This window comes from Lutra lutra, chromosome 2, assembly GCF_902655055.1.
Source record: "Lutra lutra chromosome 2, mLutLut1.2, whole genome shotgun sequence".
In the NCBI taxonomy this organism is placed as follows: Eukaryota; Metazoa; Chordata; class Mammalia; order Carnivora; family Mustelidae; genus Lutra; species Lutra lutra.
In genome coordinates, this window is record NC_062279.1 from 182,751,014 (window position 1) to 182,775,201 (window position 24,188).

Below are 24,188 nucleotides of genomic sequence, written 5' to 3' on the forward strand. Positions count from 1 at the left end.
GCACTTTGGAAAATGATATACAATGTCATGGAAAGTATATATAGGATAATGTGGTTCCGTGGACCATTCCCAAAGTGGGAAAGAAGAGCCAGACCTATTTCTCAAATACCCCAATGACCTATAGGGTCAGAGAAAAGTCATTTAATCTATCTGTGCTTGCTTTCATTGTCTTCAAAGTATAAAAGTTTTTGATGTTATCCCTAACTTAGAGGAGTAACAGGAAATGAAATGTCATGTCCATCATGTTTCTATAACTTGTAAGCAAATACTCAAACATATCTATCCATGCATCAAAAACAGTGTTCATATCAAGCATTTCCATGACATTCAGGTGAGGAACAGTGCCATGTTTTATGCAGACACGAACTGAGCTCCTATCCACGGAAGAAAGGAAAATCCCATTAGATTCTGCTAGCAGAGTACCCTGGGAAGATAAAGATCCTACTATCGCACAATTTTGTTGACAACAGTGAGAGACCAGACATAGATATGCAAAATAGTGTTAGTAACAACCATCTCTTGGTTCGAGGCAGAATCATTTAAGGAGCTTTGGTACTCATGTGGATCCAATACCAGGCTTTTCGATTCCGCCGGGCATACTTACATTAAATGTGCTTTTAGTGACATTTAATATCAAGGCTTGTTTCCTTTTCAGACTGGGGACAACGTTACTTAATTTTTTCAAAATGAAACACAAAATAAGTATCTGGAAGGTTCTGTAAGATTAATACTCTGCAATTCTAAAGGAATGTATTTATTAACAAATACTGCTAGATCTAAGATAATATAAACAACAGCTGTTAAAAATGTATAATTTTGTATTAAGTCAAACTAAATTTTCAATCACAAGTTTATTCATATCGATACATGATTCCTCACAGAAAGAATGACTTAAGAAAAGCAATATGGTAAAGTATTACTATTCAAATGTACCAGTAACAAGGAACATTTTAATACATATTGTTCAATATATATATATACACACATAAGTGAATATACTATAGTCAAGAATATTTACAGGTCAGAAACGTGACTATGTCTTACCTTTAAATGAGACAAACAGTTCTGTAGGAAAATATGCCAGTTATTTAAAAAAAACTGTTTCTGACTGACACATAAAAGGCAGGTAATTAGTGGATATAGAGCCTGTAGGAGACAGGGAAAGGGGGATTAACATTTTTCAGGGAAAAGCACTGGATCTGTTAATTATATTTATTCTCATCAACAAAGAGAAGTACGTTTTTTTAGGCAGGATTCCCATTTGTCATAAGAGGTAAGATCTCACAGAGGAATCTAACAAAAACATGATAAAAGGCAAATTTTCTATTAGAACAACTCCTTAATCTATCTCCTCTCATGCTTTTATTTTTCCACAGACCCATCGCTCCTTCAAGCAATACAGGGGTTAGTGATTCTGGGATCAAGGACGGACTGGCACTAAAATTTGAGCTATTTGCCAGGTGTGTGACTTCAGGGCAGATACATGATGTGCTCCAAGGCTCGCTTTCCTAACATGCGGAGCTCCGAATAATAATTACGTGTTTTCTACAGGGTTGTGAGGCTTAAAGTAAAACAAAGCATGCAAAGCACTTAGTTCAATGCCTGGCATAATCACTATTTATTCATTAGATCTCTATCGTAAGTGGTCAAGTATTTGTCTAATTCTCCACACTTTCTCCGAGCTGCATAAAAATTTACAGAAACTCCTTTAACATTATATGAAATGGGTGGTTAAGAGGGGCGGCAGGGGAGGGGGGGGGATAAATCTTAAATCTCTAAATAGGAATGATGTCATTAGACAGACAACGGTTCCTAAATAATCTAATACTTCTGTAAATGTAAAACAAGGGAATTTATAGTTCAATAGTATAGTCAACCTTCCACATAGTATAATACATAATTTAAAGCAGCTGTCAAGACAGGCCAATACCTAAAATGAAATCTGAATCACCTATCAAATGTAGAGCTAGTCCAATTAGGACTAGAAAGTCTTAAAAAGAGCAGGAAAAATATAAAAAACTTGCCCTTATGCTGTATTTTGGATATTTTATAATTTCAGCTTTTGTAATTCTCTTAAATCTCTCCTGAATTCATAAATCAATTACTCTAACTCCTAATGAAATATGTAAAGGGTTGAAGTGATTTTCAATACCAATGAATGCTTCTTTCTGGAGCTCAGTTCAAAAGTAGTCTGATAGAGCATCTCCACGAAATTTTTCAAACAGGGAACATTCACTTCATTTTTAACAGCCTAGGTCAAGAGATAATAGAAAAAGAAAGAAAATGGTTACAAACATTAAGTTAAATGATCCAAGAATTACAGGAAACTTCTAAAAAGTTCGAAATCCGTTAATAATTCACGACTATCCGGGCGCCTGGGTGGCTCAGCGGGTTGAGGCCTCTGCCTTCGGCTCAGGTCATGATCTCGGGGTCCTGGAATCGAGCCCCAAGTAGGGCTCCCTGCTCTGGGGGGAGCCTGCTTCCTCCTCTCTCTGCCTGCCTCTCTGCCTACTTGTGATCTCTGTCGGTCAAATAAATAAAATCTTTAAAAAATAATAATAATTCACGACTATCTCACTGAAGTCCTGTAAACTGCCTAATGACTACTGTTCAGGAAAGAAGATAAGCCCGGTCCCTGGCCTGAGAACTGGGGAACGAGAGCAGACAAGTGCGCATGCGCTAGAGCAAACAGACGGCTACAAGAGAGAAATTCTCGGTACTCTGCCTCGCATAAGAGGCCCCTAGAGAAAACCTCCGCAAGGAAAAAACACCTCAGCTGAATCCAGCTCCTCTTGCCTGAAAAGAGTGCAATAGTTCCCTGCGTAACCTCTGGCCTTGTCCTCCACTACCCTGCCCTCCTGCCCTGGGATCTTGCCACATCAGCTGGCTTCTTCAGCTAGCTCTTCCTAGAACATACCACGCATGGTCTTGCTTCCGGGCATGTGCACTGGTTTCTAATGCCCAAGAAGCTCTTCCAACAGTTACCACACAATCACCTCTTTCCAGGTGGAGGTCTCACCTAATCACTTTATCTCAAATTTCAACTTCCTTACTCCTTCAGCAATTCTTCCCCCCCACCCTATTTTACATTTCTCCATAGTACTGATCACCATCTACATACTATATATTGTACCTACTAGATGACTATCTGTTGTCTGCACTAAAAGTAGCTAAGAGCAGGGAGTCTTTCCTCCCTTGATCATTCCTGCATTCCTTTTGCACAGAAGAGGCTCTGATCCAAAGAAAGCACTCCATACACGTAATGAATGAGTAAGTGGGGTCCAACCAGACAAAGGAGGTAGGAAAGTTATTAAGGAGGCAAGAAGGTTCCAGACAGAAGGAGCTCTATGTGCAGAGTGGGCGCTATGGATTGAAGGGTCACCTCTCCCACAATCCAAATTCGGATACTGAAGTCCTAACTCTATGTACCTCATAATGTGTGACCTTATTTGGAAATTGCAGATGTAATTAGTTAAGTTAGGATGAAGTCCTATTGGGGTTGGGGTACGCTAATCCAACATGACAGCTGTCCTTAAAAAAAAAAAAATGGGGACGCCTGGGTGGCTCAGTTGGTTAAGCAGCTGCCTTCAGCTCAGGTCATGATCCCAGCATCCTGGGATCGAGTCCCACGTCGGGCTCCTTGCTCAGCAGGGAGCCTGCTTCTCCCTCTGCCTCTGCCTGCCACTCTGTCTGCCTGTGCTCGCTCTCTCTCCCTCTCTCTCTCTGACAAATAAATAAATAAAATCTTTAAAGAAAAAAAAATGAATTTGGACAAAGACACACATAGGAGAACGCCACGCAAAAATAAAGGCAGAGCTCAGGCGATGGTTGTGTAAGCCAGGGAAGGTCAAAGACATCAGAAACTAGGTGAGAGGCTTGGAAGAGATTCCTTTTCAGCCGTCAGGGGGGATCAACCTGCCAACACGTTGGTCTCAGACACCCGGCCACCATAACTGTGGAGTCAGTAATTGTTGTTTAAGCATCTAGTTTCGGGTATTTTGTTAGGGCTGCCTTAGCAAACAAAGCAAACATGGCAAAAAAAGAAGAATCAGGCAACACAGTATTAATGGACCACAGTCAAGGGTCCTTCTTCCTACAACCTGCTCCTTTTAACTACCTGAAAAAAAAAAAAAAAAACTAATCTCAGGTAACTGGCAAAACCAATGACAATCTGGGATTGGATAGGCAGTAATTCAAACTACTTCTAGAAAAACAAATTGAGCACATGTACTAATGATAATAGACTAAAACTGATGGTTTTAGAAAGGATTTTATAAATTGTATCATCTTGGCTAGAAATGGAAGTTAGTAACTTTCCATTTACTCAGGCTTTATTTTAGTTGAAAATTTAAAAGGAGAAATTTATTTTCATCCTGAGAATCAAACTGTAGTTTAGACTTTGATTTTATAATATTGAATTAAATGGCTTGTGATCTATATATTCCTATGAATTGATTTGTGGCATTCAGGTCCTGTCTAGAGCATACTTAGAAAAGGTGGGCAGGGAACTGTATGGAAAGTGAAGAATTTCAAATATTTATGACAGTGATAGGCATGATTTTTTACACCTTTCTTGAAATTCTTACTTACAGAAAATATTTCCTTATAATTAAATATTTGAAGATTTTTTTTAATGGGTATGAACAAAAGTCAAGAATTATTGCTTTGCAGGTAGTTTGAGTCAGATAGCCTTCCACTCCAGTTAGTCTGTTCTGTTTTTTATAAAATAAACCTATCATTTAAAGAACCATTATGGAACATGACAGAATCAGATATATAGACCCACACATATACAGCCAATTGATTTTTTGTTAAGATTTTATTTATTTGAGGGGCGCCTGGGTGGCTCAGTGGATTAAAGCCTCTGCCTTCGGCTCAGGTCATGATCTCAGGGTCCCGGGATCAAGCCCCACATCGGGCTCTCTGCTCAGCGGGGAGCCTGCTTCCCCCCACTCCCACTTCTCTCTGCCTGCCTCTCTTGTCTACTTGTGGTCTTTGTCTGTCAAATAAATAAAAAAAAAGAAAAAGAAAAAGAAAAAAAAAGATTTTATTTATTTGAGAGAGAGAGAGAATGAGCAGTGGGGAGGGGCAGAGAGAGAGAGAGAGAGAGAGAGACAAAGAACACTCCCTCCTGAGGGAGCCTGAAGTATGGCTCGATCCCAGGACCCTGAGATCACGACCTGAGCCAAAGGCAGATGCTTAACCGACTGAGCCACCATCTAGGTGCCCCTCAGCCAACTTGATTTTTTGAACAAAATACTAAGCTACTTAGAAAGAATTGTCTTGTCAACAAAAGGTCAGATGATGATGGAACAAATGGACTGCATATGTAAAAAAACAAAAACTTAAAACAAAACCAGCTCATACCTCAATCATACACAAAATTAACTCAAAATGAACCCTGACCTAAAATTAAGCCCTAAAATTGAAATACAGGAGAAAACCCTTGCAACCTTGGGTTAGGCAAAGACTCCCTAGCTATGATTCAAAAAGCACAATTAATGAAAGAACAAAATGATAGATCAGACTTCATCAAAACTTCCCTTCCAAAGAGAGTTAAGAGAACGAAAAGACAAATCATGGACTAGGAGAAAATATTCACGGAGCATATATTTGATAAAATATCTGCACCTAAAACATGTTTTAAAAATGTATTAGGATGCCTGGGTGGCACAGCTGGTTAAGCCTCCAACTCTTGGGGGCATCTGGGTGGCTCAGTGGGTTAAAGCCTCTGCCTTCGGCTCAGGTCATGATCTCAGGGTCCTGGGATCGAGCCCCACATCGGGCTCCCTGCGCAGCAGGGAGCCTGCTTCCTTCTCTCTCTCTGCCTGTCTCTCTGCCTACTTGTGATCCCTCGCTCTCTGTCAAATAAATAAATTAAAAAAAAAAAGCCTCTTGGTTTCAGGTTAGGTCATGATCTCGTGAGTTGTGGGATGGAGCCCTGATTTGGGCTTTCTGCTGGTGCGTCACTACAATGGCTAAAACTAAAACAACTGACTAAAACAAGGGGTGGTGAGGATGTGGAGGAACTAGAACTCTCACACACAGCTCCTTGGAATGCAAAATGTGTAACAATTTTGGAACATGGTTTGACGATTTCTTTAATATATATATATTATACATATTAATATATATAATAACCAAATAACGATTTCTTTAATAACCAAACATACACCTATCATTCGATCCACCAATTCCACTCCTAGACATTTCCCCCAAAAGAAATTAAAAAAAAATTTATTTTCTCATACACAGAGTTGTGCATAAATATTGACAGCAGCTTTATCTGTAACAGCCAAACACCGGAAACAACCCAATGTCCAAAAACAGGTGAACATATAACCAAATCACGGCATAGCTATATAAATGAAATACTACTCAAAAAAGGAAAACCCACTGATATATTCCACAACACAGCTGGAACTTAAATTACTCAGAGTAAAAAGCTTTGTTCTGTAAAATTCCATTGATATAAAATTCTTGGAAAACCAAAACCAATGTAGAGTGATAGAACATGGATAGTTACACTCACCAAGGTGGGGTGAGTGAAAGGGGGTAATTAAAAAAAAAATAAGGAAACTTTTAGGGTGTGATAGATATGTACATTATCTTTGGGAGGGTGTTGCAGAGGGAGAAGGAGAGAGAGAGAGTCTTAAGCAGGCTCCATACCCAGTACAGGGCCCGACACCGGGCTCGATCTCATAATGCTGAGGTCATGACCTGAGTCGAAATCAAGGGTGAGAGCCTTTACCTACTGAGCCACCCAGGAGCTCCAAATATGTACATTATCTTGATTGTGGTGATGGTTTCAGTGGTGCATACGGATGTCAAACCATATACTCTAAGTATGCATAGTTACTGTATGTCAATTTGACCTCATGTTTAAAAATGAAATAATGATATACATGAAAAGAATATTTACACAGCATGTGTAGTATACTGAAAGTGAGTAGTGTATAACATATACAAAACAACTAAGTTGGGTTAGAGAAAAAAAAACCCATGGGAAATAAAAAGCCTGGCATCTAAGTATTATAAAATCCCTTAATTCTATTTATAGCATGCTGTTACTAGTCACTGCAAAAATTATTTTCAAACAACACACTCCTTTTACACCAAGGAAGGCTTTTATAAATCTGCTTCCCTAGATGTTAATGCAATCCTATTTATAATAATCCTATCTTCTAAATAATTTAGCATATATAGTTCAACAAGTATGATGAATGTCAACAGCAACTACAGAACAGAATGTTTACAATTGAATCAGTCCTGTAAATTCCAAGGTACACGTTACAGTACTTTGAATATGGAGTATCTTCAGAGGCTATTAAAATGGCCGTCACATTTTAGAAGCAAAACCACGAGTAAATGCATTGAGCTACTTCGGGCAGCCATGACAGAGAAGCATAACCTAGAGGCTACGTTGCAGATACTCTGCCCTCCTAACAGTCTCTGAATCCTAAGGGCCTGGGCCCATTCTTTTAATTAAAAAACGAATCAGTGCTCTACTGGCATTTGGCAAATAACCACTTTCCCCGTTTCCACATTACATTCCAAGTTTCCACTTATTAGTCTACGAAATTACCAGAAAGAATATTTCATGTGGCAACTTCTTCAGTGAAAAGGTACTTTTTAACATAGAATATAAAAATTAAAACATACTTACAGCAGCTACAGGGATAAGAATCTCCACAAATAAACCAGCAAGTGCATGTTTTATATCTTTATCTTTTACTTCTAAGAAATACTGAGCACATTCCTTGAGGGGGAAAGAGGTATATGTTAGGTTCACAAAAGAGGAAGATTTAAGAATTTTTAGGATCATGATAATTTTCTAAGTACTGTCATTTTACTGAAAAGTTAAGGTCAAAACACGCTCAAATTAAAAAAGTTAATTCACACCTGTGACCAATTTAACACTTGTTGTTAGGAATTAATAACGATGTCATTAATTTCTATACATTTTGTTTCTTTTCAAAAGTCCTAAAGAGCAAGAATAAACCACTATGAGGCTAATTCTAATCCCTGCAATGGAGAAGGTTTATCACCTGCATGAACTGAAAGGATGCTTCAAAATCTTCTACAGGATACATTTTTACTCGAAAAAATTTCATTCCCATTATTAAGCTGATGATGCTTTGTACCACGTGTGGACTCTGCTCCTTTTGCCGTAGCTCTTTCAACTCTGTCACAAACTTCTTCCTCACAGCCTGAAACCTGCAATATACACGAATATAGAACAGGATATGAATTTAAAACACTAGGGTCCCACACGATATTCGACATGGGAATCTAAAGATATTACACCTAGACATCATCTCTCTTCTTGGCCTTCCTCAAAATTACCAGAAAAGCATAGAGAAAAACATAGTTATTTGTCATTCCAAATCTGCTGTTCATTTATTGTAAAATTAAATGTTCCGTAAGTAGATAAAATAAGATTTCAGGGCAACTGGGTGGCTCAGTGGGTTAAAGCCTCTGCCTTCGGCTCAGGTCATGATCCCAGGGTCCTGGGATCGAGCCCCGCATCGGGCTCTCTGCTCAGCGGGGAGCCTGCTTCCCTTCCTCTCTGTCTCTGCCCGCCTCTCTGCCTACTTGTGATCTCTGTCAAATAAATAAATAAAATCTTAAAAAAAAACCCAAGATTTCTTTCTTCCTATCATAGCATCCGTACAGCTCCTTTGCCATTTAATAATAATCATAATAAAAACAAAATCAAATAATCCACCCATAAAACATCCCCCTATCAATCAGACAGTATCTTTAATGTTTAAGGCTCCTTTTTATAAAGTCTGTAATTTGAGGTATACGGAGAACAGATTAGGGACTACACAAATTTGTTCAAAGATATGAACCAAACAATTTTAGACCACCATCACTTAAAATTAATATCTCTTACACTGCAGGAAAACTGAAGGAGAGGACTGGGAGGACACGGTCTCATACGAAGTGAGCAAGTGAAGGAACTGAAATGCTTTAAAATATAAGCACCATCCTGGAGTCAAATGACCAAAACTATCTTCTCTGCTTACACTACAAAGAGATACCTAACAATTTAATAACCAATAATACTTAATTTCCCCCCTCTATAGAATATGAAAGAGCTAAAGATTTTACTATTAATGTTCTTGGGGAAACCAGTTCCTGAAAGTAAAAGTAACAAATGAGGCATATTTTCCAATCATCACTGACTACATAGGGGAAAAAAATAGTGCATGCTAATGAAATATGGATACATGATAGAAAACACTACTTATCCACCTCCATTTGAGTCTTGGGGAAAACAATACCATTTTTCATGAACGTATTCTTTTGCATCTCATAAAGAAAATATAAAGTAGATAAAACCCTTCCCACTGTAATAACACCAAAATCCAAGGGTTTTTCTTATTTTATTAAATTTCTCATAATAATTATTAGTCACTAAAATCACAGGAACCAAACATTAACAAGAAGTGGACTTGGCTTCTTAGAATTCAGAAAGGCTTTCATCTGATGATTTCAGGACCAAAGACTCATTTATTTAAATGACATACAAGAAAATCTTCATTGATAACTTTTTACCTCACAAATTTCCCAGTAGCAACAAAGGAAATTCAAATTCCATAGTCTTCAGAGCTACCACGAGATACTAAAGACAAACATTTTTACTGTTTACTATACTGATGGTTCAAGGCAGTTCAATGAGTATAACTCCTAATGAACACCGTTATGGAGTAATCTATTATCTCCTTTTTCTTTCTTGGTATCTCTTTTATCTATCCAAAACACTATTTGGTGCTAAAACAAATAAGATAATTAGGAGGAAGACACTGCACTCAGAAATGGAAGTACTCAACTAGAAAGTATTAAAAGTCATTATTGGGTGCCTGGGTGGCTCAGGTGATTAAGCACCTGCCTTCAGCTCGGGTCATGATCCCAAGGTCCTGGGATCAAGTCCCACATTGGGCTCCCTGCTCATCTGCTCATTGGGGAGCCTGCTTCTTCCTCTGCCTCCCTCTCTCTCTCTGTCTTTCATGAATAAATAAATCTTTTTTAAAAAAGTCATTACTAGCTCTGTAGAGTTCTAAAAAAAAAAAAACTAAAAAAAAAAACACTTCTAGGGGCAGCTGGGTGGCTCAGTCATTAAGCATCTGCCTTTGGCTCAGGGCATGATTTCAGGGTCCTGGGATCGAACCCCACATTGGGCTCCCTGCTCAGCGGGAAGCCTCCTTCTCCCTCTCTCACTCCCCCTGCTTGTATTCCCTCTCTTGCTGTGTCTCTGTCAAATACATAAATAAAATCTTAAAAACAAAACAAAACAAAACACTTCTCATAGAATAGTTAAAAATAGGCAATAAGGTAATGTCCTGACTATTCCTGGTAATTTCCAATTTCCTTAATTCAGAATTTATGGAAAACTCCAAATAAATGAAAACAAGTTGTGAAATTAATGTATGAATGTAACTTTGAAATCCTCTAAGGACTAGAGCAGCAAAGTAATATAAGATGGAGTTCAAAATAACTATGGGGGCACCTGGGTGGCTCAGTGGGTTAAAGTCTCTGCCTTCAGCTCAGGTCATGATCTCAGGGTCCTGGGATTGAGCCCCGCATCGGGCTCTCTGCTCGGCAGGGAGCCTGCTTCCCCCTCTCTCTCTGCCTGCCTCTCTGCCTGCTTGTGATCTCTGTCTGTCAAATAAATAAATAAACATCTTTACAAAATAACTACAAAAAAAAGGATCTAAAACTGTATCTATTATACTAGTAAGGAAGCATTCCTTTTTTTTTTTTTTATAAAGATTTTATTTGAGAGAGAGAGAGAACATGAGAGGCGAGAAGCTCAGAGGGAGAAGCAGACTCCCTGCAGAGCTGGAGGCCAGTTGCGGACTCCATCCCTGGACTCCGGAATCATGACCTGAGCCGAAGGCAGATGCTTAACTGACTGAGCCACCCAGGCGCCCCAAGCAAGGAGGCATTCTAAAACACAAACTGAAATCAGTGATTTATAACACTTACTTTGATTGGGCAAGAACCCCTGTCACCTCTGCATATAAATCGGCGATAATATGCACATTCCCAGTGTTGGTTCCTGAATATCTACAACAACAAGAGAACAAATGTATTATCAAATTTTTCTATAAACTCTCCCTAATAAATTTGAAAATCTCTCATCAGTGTGTTATACAGTTTTTTTTCCCCCTCTCTAAACATTCATCGATAGGATAATAAAAACCACATGAATTTTCTTCTATCTGGATTTTACTTTGTCATGAAATTTAACCTTCTGATTCTTATAAATCCAATCAATAGTTTTAAGAATTTTTTAAATAAAATCTTTCCTATGGGGACACAGCCTAAAAACAAAACAAAACACCCTTCTTGTAAGCATTTGGTGTGGATTCAAAAAAGAAGAAAGGAAGGAAGGAAGGAAGGAAGGGAGGAAGGAAGGAAGGGAAGGAAAATGCTTTGAACTCTAAAAAGATCAATGAGTTTGAATTATACTTAAATGGTCCAAATGTGGCCTGCAGAGAAAAGCATCGATCCCAAGCTAGCATTTTACTTACCCTTCCTTATGTTTAAAGTGCTTGAAAGCTAAGTTTAGAACTTCGTGAACTAAGGGATCGGGTACAGGATGAACAGGAATCTGGAACAAAACAAATTGTCAAGTTGGCAAGAGCTAAGTGGGTTACAAATCTTTTCTGAGTATTCTCCACAATTCAACTAATTAAATCAATAACCAGTTTTCATTTCCACGATAGGATCTATTACTAATTAGTCAATCTTCCCCTTTTCTAAGGATGTTATTATTTTCCCTGAGAATTCAGTTACCCGTCTAATTTAATAAGCTCTAAGTTTAAGAATGTTAGCTTCATAATCAAAATTCCTTGAACTACAGCCCATAAAGGGGAACAAGGAGACATGATTGCTGGTTGACTGTAATTATCACTGCCCAGAAATTACGAAGACACCCACACGTACCTCTTTGCAACACATACAGAAAAGCAACCTCTAGCTGAGCCAGCCACACATTCCATTGGTCTGATTTTCTATCATAAACAGTAGCCAAAACAATACCCACTTTCTCAACAACTTAAAACTATGTATGGCCTTATTTGTATTAGAAATTTGTCATTTAAATATCTTTGTTTTGCTTGGTTCTTTAAAAGTTATATGCTACTTCCTAATACATAAAACAAACCAAAATATTTAAACCAGGAAGTAAAATCCCTGCCTCATCTCCCTTTTATAATCTCTACTAATAGCCTGGTGTACATCCTTTCAGATTCTTTCCTACACACACCCATACATACAAACTTTAGGTTTCTTTTTTTTTTTTTTTTTTAAGATTTTATTTATTTGACAGAGAGAGATCACAAGTGGGCAGAGAGGCAGGCAGAGAGAGAGAGAGAGAGAGAGAAGGAAGCAGACTCCCCGAAGAGCAGAGAGCCCAACACGGGACTCTATCCCAGGACCCTGAGATCATGACCTGAGCTGAAGGCAAAGGCTTAACCACTAAGCCACCCAGGTGCCCCCAAACTTTAGGTTTCTTAGCAAAACGATGCATCTTTCCATGTCAGTACTTAGAGTTCCTCCTTTCTTCTCAATGGTCATATACTACTCAGTGTATTGTAATTTATTTAATGAGCTTTCTATTGAACATTTCATTCTGATTTTCAATAATCAATATACATAATGTTATACAATAAATATCCTGTACATTTAATGTTAAATGCTTGTGTAATTCCATGGGAAAGAGCCCAAAAGGAGGAACTGATAGATCAAAGATTACACAAGTCACCACTGATATATATTCAAGTTCTATACATGTGTGGGTCTGTTTTTGAACTCACTGTTCTATCAGTTTTTATATGTTGGTACTAAAATCATATAGTCTTCATCATTAGACTTTATGAATAAGTTCTGATGTCTGGTACTGAAAGTCCCCCTTATTTTTCTTCAGAGAGAGCTTAGCCATTTTTGGCCCACTGTTCCTCAATATTCAACTTAGAGTAACCCTTCAAAGTTACAGAAAAACTGTCAGGATTTCTGTTGGAGTTGCAGTCAATCCACAGATCAATTTGGGGCTAACTGTATTCTTCTACATTCACATGGAATATCTCTTCACTTCTTTAAAGGTTTGTTTTTTTTTAAAGATTTTATTTATTCATTTTACAGACAGAGATCACAAGTAGGCAGAGAGGCAGGCAGAGAGAGAGAGGAGGAAGCAGGCTCCCTGCTGAGCAGAGAGCCCGACATGGGGCTGGATCCCAGGACCCTGGGACCATGACCCGAGCCGAAGGCAGAGGCTTTAACCCACTGAGCCACCCAGGCGCCCCTCTTTAAAGGTTTTTATCAAGGCTTTATGATTTTCTGTTTTTGTCCTTGGGTGGGCTTATTCCTAATAAGTATGAAGAGATGCTTGATTTAATTAGTAATAAGGAGAATGAACATACACAAGGTATCATTTTACACCCACTCAGTGGAGAAAAGTCTGACAATACCAAATAGTAGAGATAACATAAATAAATGAGGTTTCACAGACATTGCTGGTGTTAAGTTCAAATCAATATTTTATACAGCCCACAATCTAGTGAAGCTGATCAAAGTATGCCACCACAAAACATGGCACTTTGGCATGGGCATTATTTTGAGCTGAAGCCAACTGCACTTTCCAGGTGCAGGAAAAGCTCTCGAGCCTCCCCCTTTCTGCCTAAATGCAGTCTCCCCTCCTCTTTCCCATACCAAGAAAACAACCGTTATCATCAGAAACAGAAAGCTGACAATGAGATAGGACTGCACAAACTTACTAAACAGCCCTTACCTTCCATGAGTTCCCCCACATATTTTCCTTCCCCCAATTTACCACCCCTAGAAGCCCAGACACTTTTCCTTTGTTTTGTCACTCACAATGTATTGCTCTTTGTTAAATTTTAGGGTCTAACCGTTCTTTATGTCTTCAACTTCTTTCCCATGAAGACCTCAATATGTGTTGGTAATACACCTTTCCTCCTGTTCATGTGATGGTTGTCAATTTAATTTGCAGGGCTCCAGGAATAACCTTAAGAGGGTGGGGCTCCACTACACTAGCAATTATAGGCCCAAGAAAACCTAAGAAAGTTGTGTATAGCTGCACACTTCACAGATTAATCCTAGCAACATAATGTTGAGTGAAAAAGTAAGTCCCAGAGGACAATATATAGTATGATATGTTCTTTAAGAAAATCCGAAGACAAGGAAAACTTACTATTCAAACATATATGAAAAATCTTTAAAAGAGAATCATTAACATAAAGATCAGTGTAATGGTACGAGGGTAGCCAGGGATTGAACTAGAAGAGATTCATATTATTAGGCTTAAGCTCTAGGTATTTGGGGGCCCACAGGTAACCATTATATTGTAAACAAATACAGAGGCAGCCACACAGAGACCAATGGTAACAGCATATCTTGAACTAAGATCATGATTTCTCCCATTCTGTGGCCCTGAAGTCCAATTAAAACAAAACAAAACAAAACACACAGGGATTCCACACTTCCTTAAAAAAATTTAACTATAGGGACGCCTGGGTGGCTCAGTTGGTTAAGCAGCTGCCTTCGGCTCAGGTCATGATCCCAGCGTCCTGGGATCGAGTCCCACATCGGGCTCCTTGCTCATCAGGGAGCCTGCTTCTCCCTCTGCCTCTGCCTGCCATTCTGTCTGCCTGCGCTTGCTCGCTCTCCCTCTCTCTCTCTGACAAATAAATAAATAAAATCTTAAAAAAAAATTAACTATATATATTAGAGAAAAATTCATTAATAGCATAAAATCATAATAGAGATTTTAATTTATCAAGAAAGCCACAAACTAGCCTGGGGTAAAGAACAGCAGGGAACACTAATTCAGAGATGGTCAGAGAATGTTTCGTGAGGGTTTGATAAAGGAGACATTTTAATTTAAAATAAAGATAATTTATTTTTTTTTTAAGATTTTAATTATTTATTTATTTGACAGACAGAGATCACAAGTAGGCAGAGAGGCAGGCAGAGAGAGAGGAGGAAGCAGGCTCCCCGCAGAGCAACGAGCCCAATGCAGGGCTCGATCCCAGGACCCTGAGATCATGACCTGAGCTGAAGGCAGAGGCTTTAACCCACTGAGCCACCCAGTCACTCCAGGATAACTTATTTTTTACAAAGGTGAATAAGGAGTCTATCAGGAGGGAGCTAAATTTAGTCCTGAATAATGATTGGAAGCTAGTTCAAACCTAGTAAATAGGAGAGAGGCATTAGAAACAGTAACCATGATTACACTGTAATGAGGGACAAGAGATACAAGAAATCCAGTCAGTAACTACTCATTGCCATTTATTCAGCTCAATGAGAATACTGGCACTATTTTTAAAGTGCTGTCCAAGTAGAGGGAGTCATGCAGCTATGAAAGGCTGGAAAGGCTCATGGTGAACTTTTAACTCCAGGACGGAAGGCTATAGCTTTATCTTGGCTAAGCAGATTGATAATTTGTTGTTGACTGAAGAGGATCAGAGAGAGCATATGTCACAGATTTCCTAGAAATTGGGACCGTCCTAAAGGCCTGTACCTGGAATCCAATTTGAAGAAAATGTGCTCCATTGCAAAATCAAATAGGGTTAAGTGAGGAAGCAGCTGTCATCCAAACTCTACCTGTCTTAGCTCTCAATGAACCTTTAAAAGTAGTAGCCTGACAACAGAGGAAAGATGTTTATTCATCTGTTTGTAGAAACTGAGATTTGAAAATCCCGTGTTAATCAATTGCACAGAAACTGAATTTATTCTACAGAATTCAGACTCTACAAGAATAATCTTAACCTTCGTCCCACATTGGAAAATGAAATTTTAAAGCCAGAATTTCTTTAGCAATTAGAAATACTTAACTAGGAATTTTATGATTGACTATATAAATTATAAGAAATGTTTCAGGTGCACCTGGGTGGCTCAGTCGGTTAAGCATCTGCTTTTGGCTGAGGTCATGATCCCAGGGTCCCAGGATCGAGCCCCATGTCAGGCTCCCTGCTCAGCAGGGAGGCTGCTTCTCCTTCTCCCCCTGGCTCCTTCTCTCTCTCTCTCAAGTAAATAAGCAAAATCTTAAACAACAACAACAACAACAACAAAACAACCTTTCCAGGGACACCTGGGTGGCTCAGTTGGTTAAGCGTCTGCTTTCAGCTCAGGTCATGACTCCAGGGTTCTGGGATCAAGTCCCACATTGGGCTCCTTGCTCTTCAGAGAGCCTGCTTCTCCCTCTGCCTACCTCTCTCCCTGCTTGTGTGCTCTCTCTCTTTCTGACAAATAAATAAAATCTTAAAAAAAAATTTTTTTAAAGCTTTTCAATTTTTTTTTTTAATATTTTATTTACTTATTTGACAGAGATCACAAGTAGGCAGAGAGGCAGGCAGAGAGAGAGGAGAAAGCAGGCTCCCTGCTGAGCAGAGAGCCAGATGCGGGGCTCGATCCCAGGACCCTAGGATCATGACCTGAGCCAAAGGCAGAGGCTTTAACCCACTGAGCCACCCAGGCGCCCCGCTTTTCAATCTTTTATAGGCAGACACTTCCTTATAGAATTGTAACAATCATGTTTGTTGATATAGGAATTTCAGAATAGTAGCTGATCAATCAAGTAGATGCATTACAATCTTTTACTCGGTATCCCGAATACCTCTTTTTAGGATAATACTATTCTCTTATATTAAGAAGAAACTCAAAACTGTATTCCCCAAGTGTTCCATTTATACACACCAAGCTGATCAATTTATTGTAAATAAACTATAATCAAATCTTTATATAATAAATAAAAACATTTTCTTCACTACCATGATAAAAGTGTAGAAAGACTGTGGATTTTGGCTTAGTTTAATCAAGCCACAGCTTTTCTTTTTACCAGTTATATAACCTTGAGCAAGTTTCCACTTCCCCATCTATAAAACATAGACAACAGACTGGAACCCTATAATCACTGGTCCTGAGAGAATGAAAAATCGAGCATAATACAATTGGACATTGATTCTTGTCCTCTCCTCTTTTCCATCTTTTTCTAAAAGGGACTAGGCCAAAATTCTTACCTCCTGAGAAAGCAGGCCACACAAAGGGGCTAGAATATAAGGATGGAGATACTGAGGGGAAAGGCTGGTAAGGAAAATGGCAGGAAACCAGGGCCCATTCGAGAAGCAAGGAGGTAGATGTAGTCTCCCAGCTCAGGCTGGGAGATCAGCTCCCCGCAACTGGGCCCATTAATAGGCCCTAAGGTAACAGAAACAGTTACTATCATCAAGGCTGCTGTCCCGAGCACTGGGTCAGCCCTGTGGCTACCCACTGATGGTTAAAATGGAGCAGACACCTACCACCAGTGGATGACAAACCAGTCGGGAAGAGGCTGTACCTGGATCAAGCATTTTGACTTCTAGAACCTATTCCAGAATTCATGGCGCTAATTATACAGGCTGGGTCCCAGACATCTCATTAACCTTGCAATAATGCAACACTGCATTTTATGTGATTTAATTTTTATACTCCATTTACTGTTCTGTGCTGTGGTTTTACCATATGGATTTCCTCACAGGGATGTTCAGTGCGCTCTAGGCCAGAGATAGGAAATACAGGTTAACTTAAACCTGCAATTTCTCCTAAACTGTCTTATTTGGTCCAGCGATGTCTGATGTCTAACAATGACAGCTAGGGACTCTGCTTAGTCATGCTGTACACTCTTGAGTTATTCCCCTCCTATGGCCACCATCAACACTTGGTATGTGTATGTGTGTCAGGCATTAGATAGGCATTTTTGTAAGTATTACTTGTAACACTGAGTCTTACAAGGTAGATACTGGTTCCCTATTTTACAGATGAGGGAACTAAAGTTCAGAAGCTGATGTGTACTTCTCTAGAAAATACTGCACGCCCAGTTTCTGCCATATAAAAATGCATTTGATAAAGGCAAAAGAAATCAAAGCTTTTAATTTTATCATATTGTAGCCAGAAATAGAAGTGAAAGAACAAATAGGTCTTACCTAATTTTAAGAACAAACAAGATCAGGATGCATAGACATTCTCGAAATCCCTATTTCTCCCCTTATTTTCAAGAATAATAATAACAGTAATAATAATAAAAACATTCTCAAACAATTTAAAAAAAAAAGGCAACAGTGGTGGGGGGCAGGGGGCAGAACCCCTTTTCCGCTTACAGAGGAAGAGGTCTACTTGCATGGAGTAATATTCCCACCCATACTGTCAAGACTTCTTCAGGCCTTGTCATTTGTGATTTTAGAAGCAGCACCAATTCTTCTTCAACATTCCAGAAGGATATATATCTGGCAGAATCTTAACACCCAGGGGCGCCTGGCTGGCTCATCAGAGGAAGCATGGGACTCTGGACCTCAGGGTCATGCATTCCAGCCCCCACGTTGCATACAAAGATTGGTTACAAAACTTTAAAAAACTTAAAAAAAAAAAAAAAAGATTACCCGAGTTTTATTCCAAGGCCCTTCCCACCACCACCTCCCAAACTTTAATGCTTTTATCACATCACGAAAGTGAAAAATAACAAAATCAGGTTACGATAGGGACACTGCAGAGTCAATGAGGCTCATTCATTCCCTAAACGACCAGCTTTCAGTGCCAAGGGGAAGGAATGCATTTAACCTCAGAAAAATCACAAATAACCGCACAGCCTTCAGGGAACTCATCCACATCAAAAATGCACATGTGAAATCTGAACATACTAAGGATGTACTCCATCTTCTAATACTTTGCAACAGCACGAATAAAACTAAGCCAAGAGCTGGAGATGGTTTACAAACCAAGTTTCCCAATCTTGTTTATTTCAATGAGTAAATGTCTGACTAAAATTTCATATGGAAAGAAAATTGCTTCAAACTTTCTAAATGTTGATGTTGCCGTTTAGACATGCTTTTACTATGAATTTGAAAGCCTATGGTATTGACATGCTAAAATTTGTAGTTGGCCATGAGCCCAAGATTATGTTTGACTTTCTTGAAAAAATAAAATTAGGTCCTCTATCATCTTGAATTAATTTTGTTCCCATAATGAATTATACTCATTTCATCATATTTACACTAACTCAATTCTTTCTCTAATTTATGATTAAAACTTTAATTTTCCTAGGTGCTACCTATTTCACCTAATTTTGTATCACTGATTTTACCACTATTCTTATTATTAATAGCAGAAAACTTGGAATAAAAAAGTGAACTAACTTTATAATCATCAGCAAGTCACTAAATTCAGAACATTTCTTCATCTGCAAAATGAAAATAACAGATATACTGACAGAGCCCTTTCCATGTCCCAGGCATTACTGTATTTAACGCTCACGCTTCTACAAAAATGATATTATCATCCCTCTTTTACAGAGGGGGAAAAAGGTAGTGAATAATAACTCATCCAAGTTACACAGCAAAAAAATGACAGCTGGAATGAAAACACTTGTCCTGGCTGTTTCCTAGTTTTATTAAAATGACCGGCTGATACAAAGGATATAGAGCCTTTATGCATCGTGAAGAGTTCTAAACACGCATGAAGACACAACAGATTATTCAAGAAACAAAAAATTTATAATATAGGATGTCAAGGACTAACCCATAAAGAATATTTACTCCTCTTTATGACTGGCCTAACCAAGTATCAATACTTCAGTACTCCTGGGACCGTCTGTCTCATCAAAATAAAACTGAGTCACGTTTTAATATGTGTCTCTTATGGGGGACAAAAGTAAAAGTCCTATTAAAGATATATGACACTGATTAGTCTCCAGATCTATTAAACCCTACATCACTTCGACACGGTAGAAAATTGGGTTAGTTCATCATGATACTTCAGAAAGTTCTATTGATTTTTACTTCATTTTCTCTGGTTTTATTAGTTTTGAAGAAGCTAAAAAGACTTCCCTTTTACTGGGGTAAAGAAAAAAAACCCTATGTATGATTTTTAATAAATAAAGTATCTCACTGTTCTTTGTGACAGATTTTATTCTTTCATGGGTGCATCTGAGTGAAAGTATGAGGATAATGGTAAAAGAGAGAAAACAGTAGAAAGGCTGCTATAGATTGGAACAATTTGGTGGCAGAACCAAAAAACAGAGATTAGCTATTGAAGTTGTTATAGGGACACCTGGGTGGCTGCCTTTGACTCAGGTCATGATCCCAGGGTCCTGGGGATCCAGTCCCACATCGGAATCCCTGCTCAGCGGGGAGCCTGTTCTCTATTTGCCTGCTACAAACCCTGCTTGTGTTTGCTCTCTCTCGAAATCTCTGACAAATAAATAAAATCTCAAAAAAAAAAAAAAAAAGGAGCTACTTCTTTTTTCCCCACACTTTGAGTCCATGCGCACCATGGATCTGAAGGGATTTTGTGGAATGAACTTTAAAAAATGGGCCCAATGACTCTCTGCTCCGTGGGGAGCCTGCTTTCCCTTCTCTCTCTCTGCCTGCCTCTCTGCCTACTTGTGATCTCTGTCTGTCAAATAAATAAGTAAAATCTTCAAAAAAATTATCTTAAAAAAAAAAATGGGCCCAATGAAAGTTTATGAATCCTATGGTCTTCTCCACCAGAAGAGCTATCTGCATTATTTTTTAAGAGGAGGAGGAAGGAAGGAGGATGAAGACCAAGAGAACGGGGAAGGGGAGAGGGCGGGTGAGAGCAAGGGGAACAGGAGAGAGAAAACTTACATAGGGTTATCTGTGCACAGAAGCTCTAAACCTGCAATGAGGGGCAACTTTCAGAGGAGACACTGATTGGCAAGCAAAAGAATGCCTCGGGAAACAAAGGAGAAAAGGTACCATGGAGCCAGATCAGAGACGGGCCTGAATGTCTAGGGGAATTTACAATTTCTCCTGCTCAAAGAAAAAACCCTGGATTATTTAACTAGGCAATGCAAAATGTTGGTTACCCAATCACTCACATGACCTACATCAGCACACAGGAGATGCTAGAGGTCAACCACAATGAGTCCTAGGCAAAGTCCAGTCATGGTCAATGGCTGCTCTGGTCCTAAGCTCTTCTACCCCAAATTATGCTGGCCTCAGGCTCTTAGGATCCCAGCGAAACTGAGATCACAGAAAGCAAACCTGGTTTATTAGCACAACACCCACAGCAAATTTCTTTCCTAAACCTACAGAAAGAACTTTAAGAAAGGTACAAATTAATTAAAATGGTTTTCACCACTGATTAATGTACTTATCTGCTTTTCATATTTCAAATTTTTATTTGTGAATTTCAGCTATTCAGATTTCAATGATTTTTCACATACATTATAAAAACAAAGGCAAAGTGTAAAAAAAAATAACTCAAATAATTTTATATTGCTTCCGTCAAAAAAAAATTGGCTGTCAATTAACTTCTATATCTAACATTTGCTATTTGCTTTCATAGTATATATTCTATTTCATTCTGTATAACAAAAACAAAATCGTTGTCCAAATATGTCATATGCAAAATGTGATTTTTTTTTTCTTTTAGGTTTCCTAACCTTTTCAAACATTACGATGTACATGGCTGGAAATATATGGCTTGACTTTGAATGATATAGAGCTTTTTAAAGACTACAAACAAACAAACAAAAAATACTTTCACATATTTGAAGAAAGTAGTGGATTTTAGTAAATAAAAAAAAAAAAACTGACGAAAAAAACCCCCCACTTTCAAAATCAGTACAAGGACTTAGATGTATTTAAGTACTGTACTGCCTTTGAGTAGTACAAATACACAGGATACCAGACATCAGATGTCCCATTCACAAGCACAGCATGAACACAATACCAGCATCCTACCAGACACTGAATAGACATGAAACATCTATTATCCTGAGGGGTTTTCACTTGTCCAAAAAGCACTTGCACTTGACAATTCGGTGTTCCCCAGGTCAACACGTCCCTATCCCTTAACTGTAACTGTACGATGATTACACGGTGGAACACAGGCTTGATCACTTTGGAAGAGAAATTTTTTGAAACTGGACTGAAGTTGATGGATGACAGGCAGACTGTATTCACAGCTAAAAGCCCGTATGTAACCCAATTTCTATTCATCTCAATTTTGCTAACAAGATCTCCTATCTTAAACGGCATTTTGCAAAGGTAAAAAGAATAGGAAGTGATAGGTATGGGCCACGAAAGCCCCAGGCAACGGAAAGATGTGTAATTATATTGTAGAAATCTACTTAACGTGGGCCAGAATTTTAGACGTAACACCCTAAATAAGGTAAATGAAACATGAAGGCAAAATAAGAATAAGGAACACAAACTCTGCAGAAAGAAAGCTTCTTACCTGCTTTAGAACTTCAACTAAAACTAAACAAAAAATGAAATCTACTGCTAAGTCTCTCCTTTCAAGAAGATAATCTCTTTCACGTTGCTGTTCATCCCTGCAACAAGAACCCCAAATTAGGATTGCATTTAAGACCATACATTTTAAAATAGCTATTGGTTAACAGTTTGGTTATTTACTGAGCTCCTCGTATGTATGGTGTCCTATGGCTACTGACAGTTCAAGTTGTTTTTAAATTACCCAATGTCTGTATGCTCTCATTTTCTTTCTTGTGTTGGGTATTTTGTACAGTATCGATAAACACGTCGCTATTGTATCTGTCAGAAATTAAACCCATTCTAAAGGAATCAGTTAAGGAAAATACTTTAAATTTTATTTAGAGAATCTAACATTACTCCATATTTGATTAGTATTTTTTTTTAAATTAAGAACTGAAACAAAAATAATAACTTTTCTGATGAAAATACAGTGCCGGGAAACTTTCTGCGTATCCAATGTGAAAAATCACAGATGGCATCAACTAAAACCTAATTCTGAACTATGGATCATCTCTTGAACCCAGATGGATGTTTTATGCAAAGCCAACATCTCCCTGGCAAATTTGAAGGAGGGGAAGAGAAATTCGGGGACTTGAGCAACAGGGAGAGTCTCACGGTATCATAATACAGGGTTTGGCAGTCCTTCTGTATCACAACAATTGCTTCCATCACAAGCCATATGAACTGGACCTTCTTTGAATATTTTAACCTCTTCTAGAACCATTAAAGGTCCTTACTGAACTACTGAAATGGCGCTCCTGAAATTCATTTGACTATCCCAGTGATCGGTAACATGGAGTTCCATCGACCTTAACTGGTACCTTCCCCTGATTTACACTTAAGTATGGACTATGCTTTGCTTTCTTTATCAGTTTCATAACAAAAGTAGTCCATGTTCTTGCTCAGAAATCAAACAATATCAGTCTTTGGTTGAGAACACTAACGCCCCCTTCATTGAAAGCGTTTCAATTTTAGGTAGAGGAGTAGAAAATGAGCCCCTTACCCCTTAGACTTTGTGCTGGATCGAGGCCTGTACTCATAGGATTCATCTTCAGTTCCATTCTGGCGTCTGTACCAGTCAAACAAGGTGCGAAGTAAGGAAGGGAGACAGTGCTCTGCTACTGAGCTCATAGAGCTTATCAACTGAAAACACAAGATGTCACCAGAAGTTAAAACACATCATTGAGGTACCATACTCCTAACTTTATTAGCCATCATTTGGAAATGACTGATATTTCTAAGATGAACTGAATAATTCAAATGCAATTAAGTGTGTCTTTTTTTTTTTTTTAAAGATTTTATTTATTTATTTGACAGAGATCACAAGTAGGAAGAGAGGCAGGCAGAGAGAGGAGAGGAAGCAGGCTCCCTGCTGGGCAGAAAGCCCGATGCAGGGCTCAATCCCAGGATCCTGGACTCATGACCTGAGCCAAAGGCAGAGGCTTTAACCCACTGAGCCACCCAGGTGCCCCAATAAACGTGTTTTAAAATAAAAATAAGAATTAGGGGTTTATCCAAGTAACAAAGTGGGCTAAGCTGTCCACCTTTTTCCTGCCTTTATATACTACTCACGTGTGTAATAACATGACCCTTAGTAACATCTCTGGTTATACAGAAGGATACCTGTGGGGGAAGTAGTATGTGTATCATGAGAAAACCACACCTGCCTCCTTCCCCCGGCCAGTTCCTGCTCCATGCTCATGAGAACAAAAGGTTGGAAATATTGCTGCTAGAATGAAAGAAGAGATGAAGAACGGAGAAGACTGTGTTATGTGAGAAGTGTATGAGAGTAAACTTTGTGTCACTCTACCGCAGAATGGAGAGTTATAACTGCATTATTAATTTGTGACACCCACACATGAACGTATTGGAAACGTGCTGTAA

The 24,188-nt window shown here is 38.7% G+C and overlaps 1 protein-coding gene across 8 annotated transcripts in view; it reads right to left on the reverse strand.

Annotated features, from left to right (window-relative positions):
• Nucleotides 1–24,188, reverse strand: part of FRYL (FRY like transcription coactivator) — a 263,771-nt gene that overhangs the window by 107,328 nt on the left and 132,255 nt on the right. For all 8 annotated transcript variants that reach the window (XM_047719250.1, XM_047719249.1, XM_047719247.1 and 5 more), the window contains 8 exons: nucleotides 23,308–23,447; nucleotides 22,267–22,363; nucleotides 11,544–11,623; nucleotides 10,996–11,076; nucleotides 8,049–8,217; nucleotides 7,667–7,759; nucleotides 2,153–2,251; nucleotides 1,045–1,146 (listed from right to left, as the gene is read on the reverse strand). In XM_047719250.1, coding sequence (XP_047575206.1) covers nucleotides 1,045–1,146; nucleotides 2,153–2,251; nucleotides 7,667–7,759; nucleotides 8,049–8,217; nucleotides 10,996–11,076; nucleotides 11,544–11,623; nucleotides 22,267–22,363; nucleotides 23,308–23,447 — 861 coding nt within the window. The remainder of the gene's footprint in view (nucleotides 1–1,044; nucleotides 1,147–2,152; nucleotides 2,252–7,666; nucleotides 7,760–8,048; nucleotides 8,218–10,995; nucleotides 11,077–11,543; nucleotides 11,624–22,266; nucleotides 22,364–23,307; nucleotides 23,448–24,188) is intronic.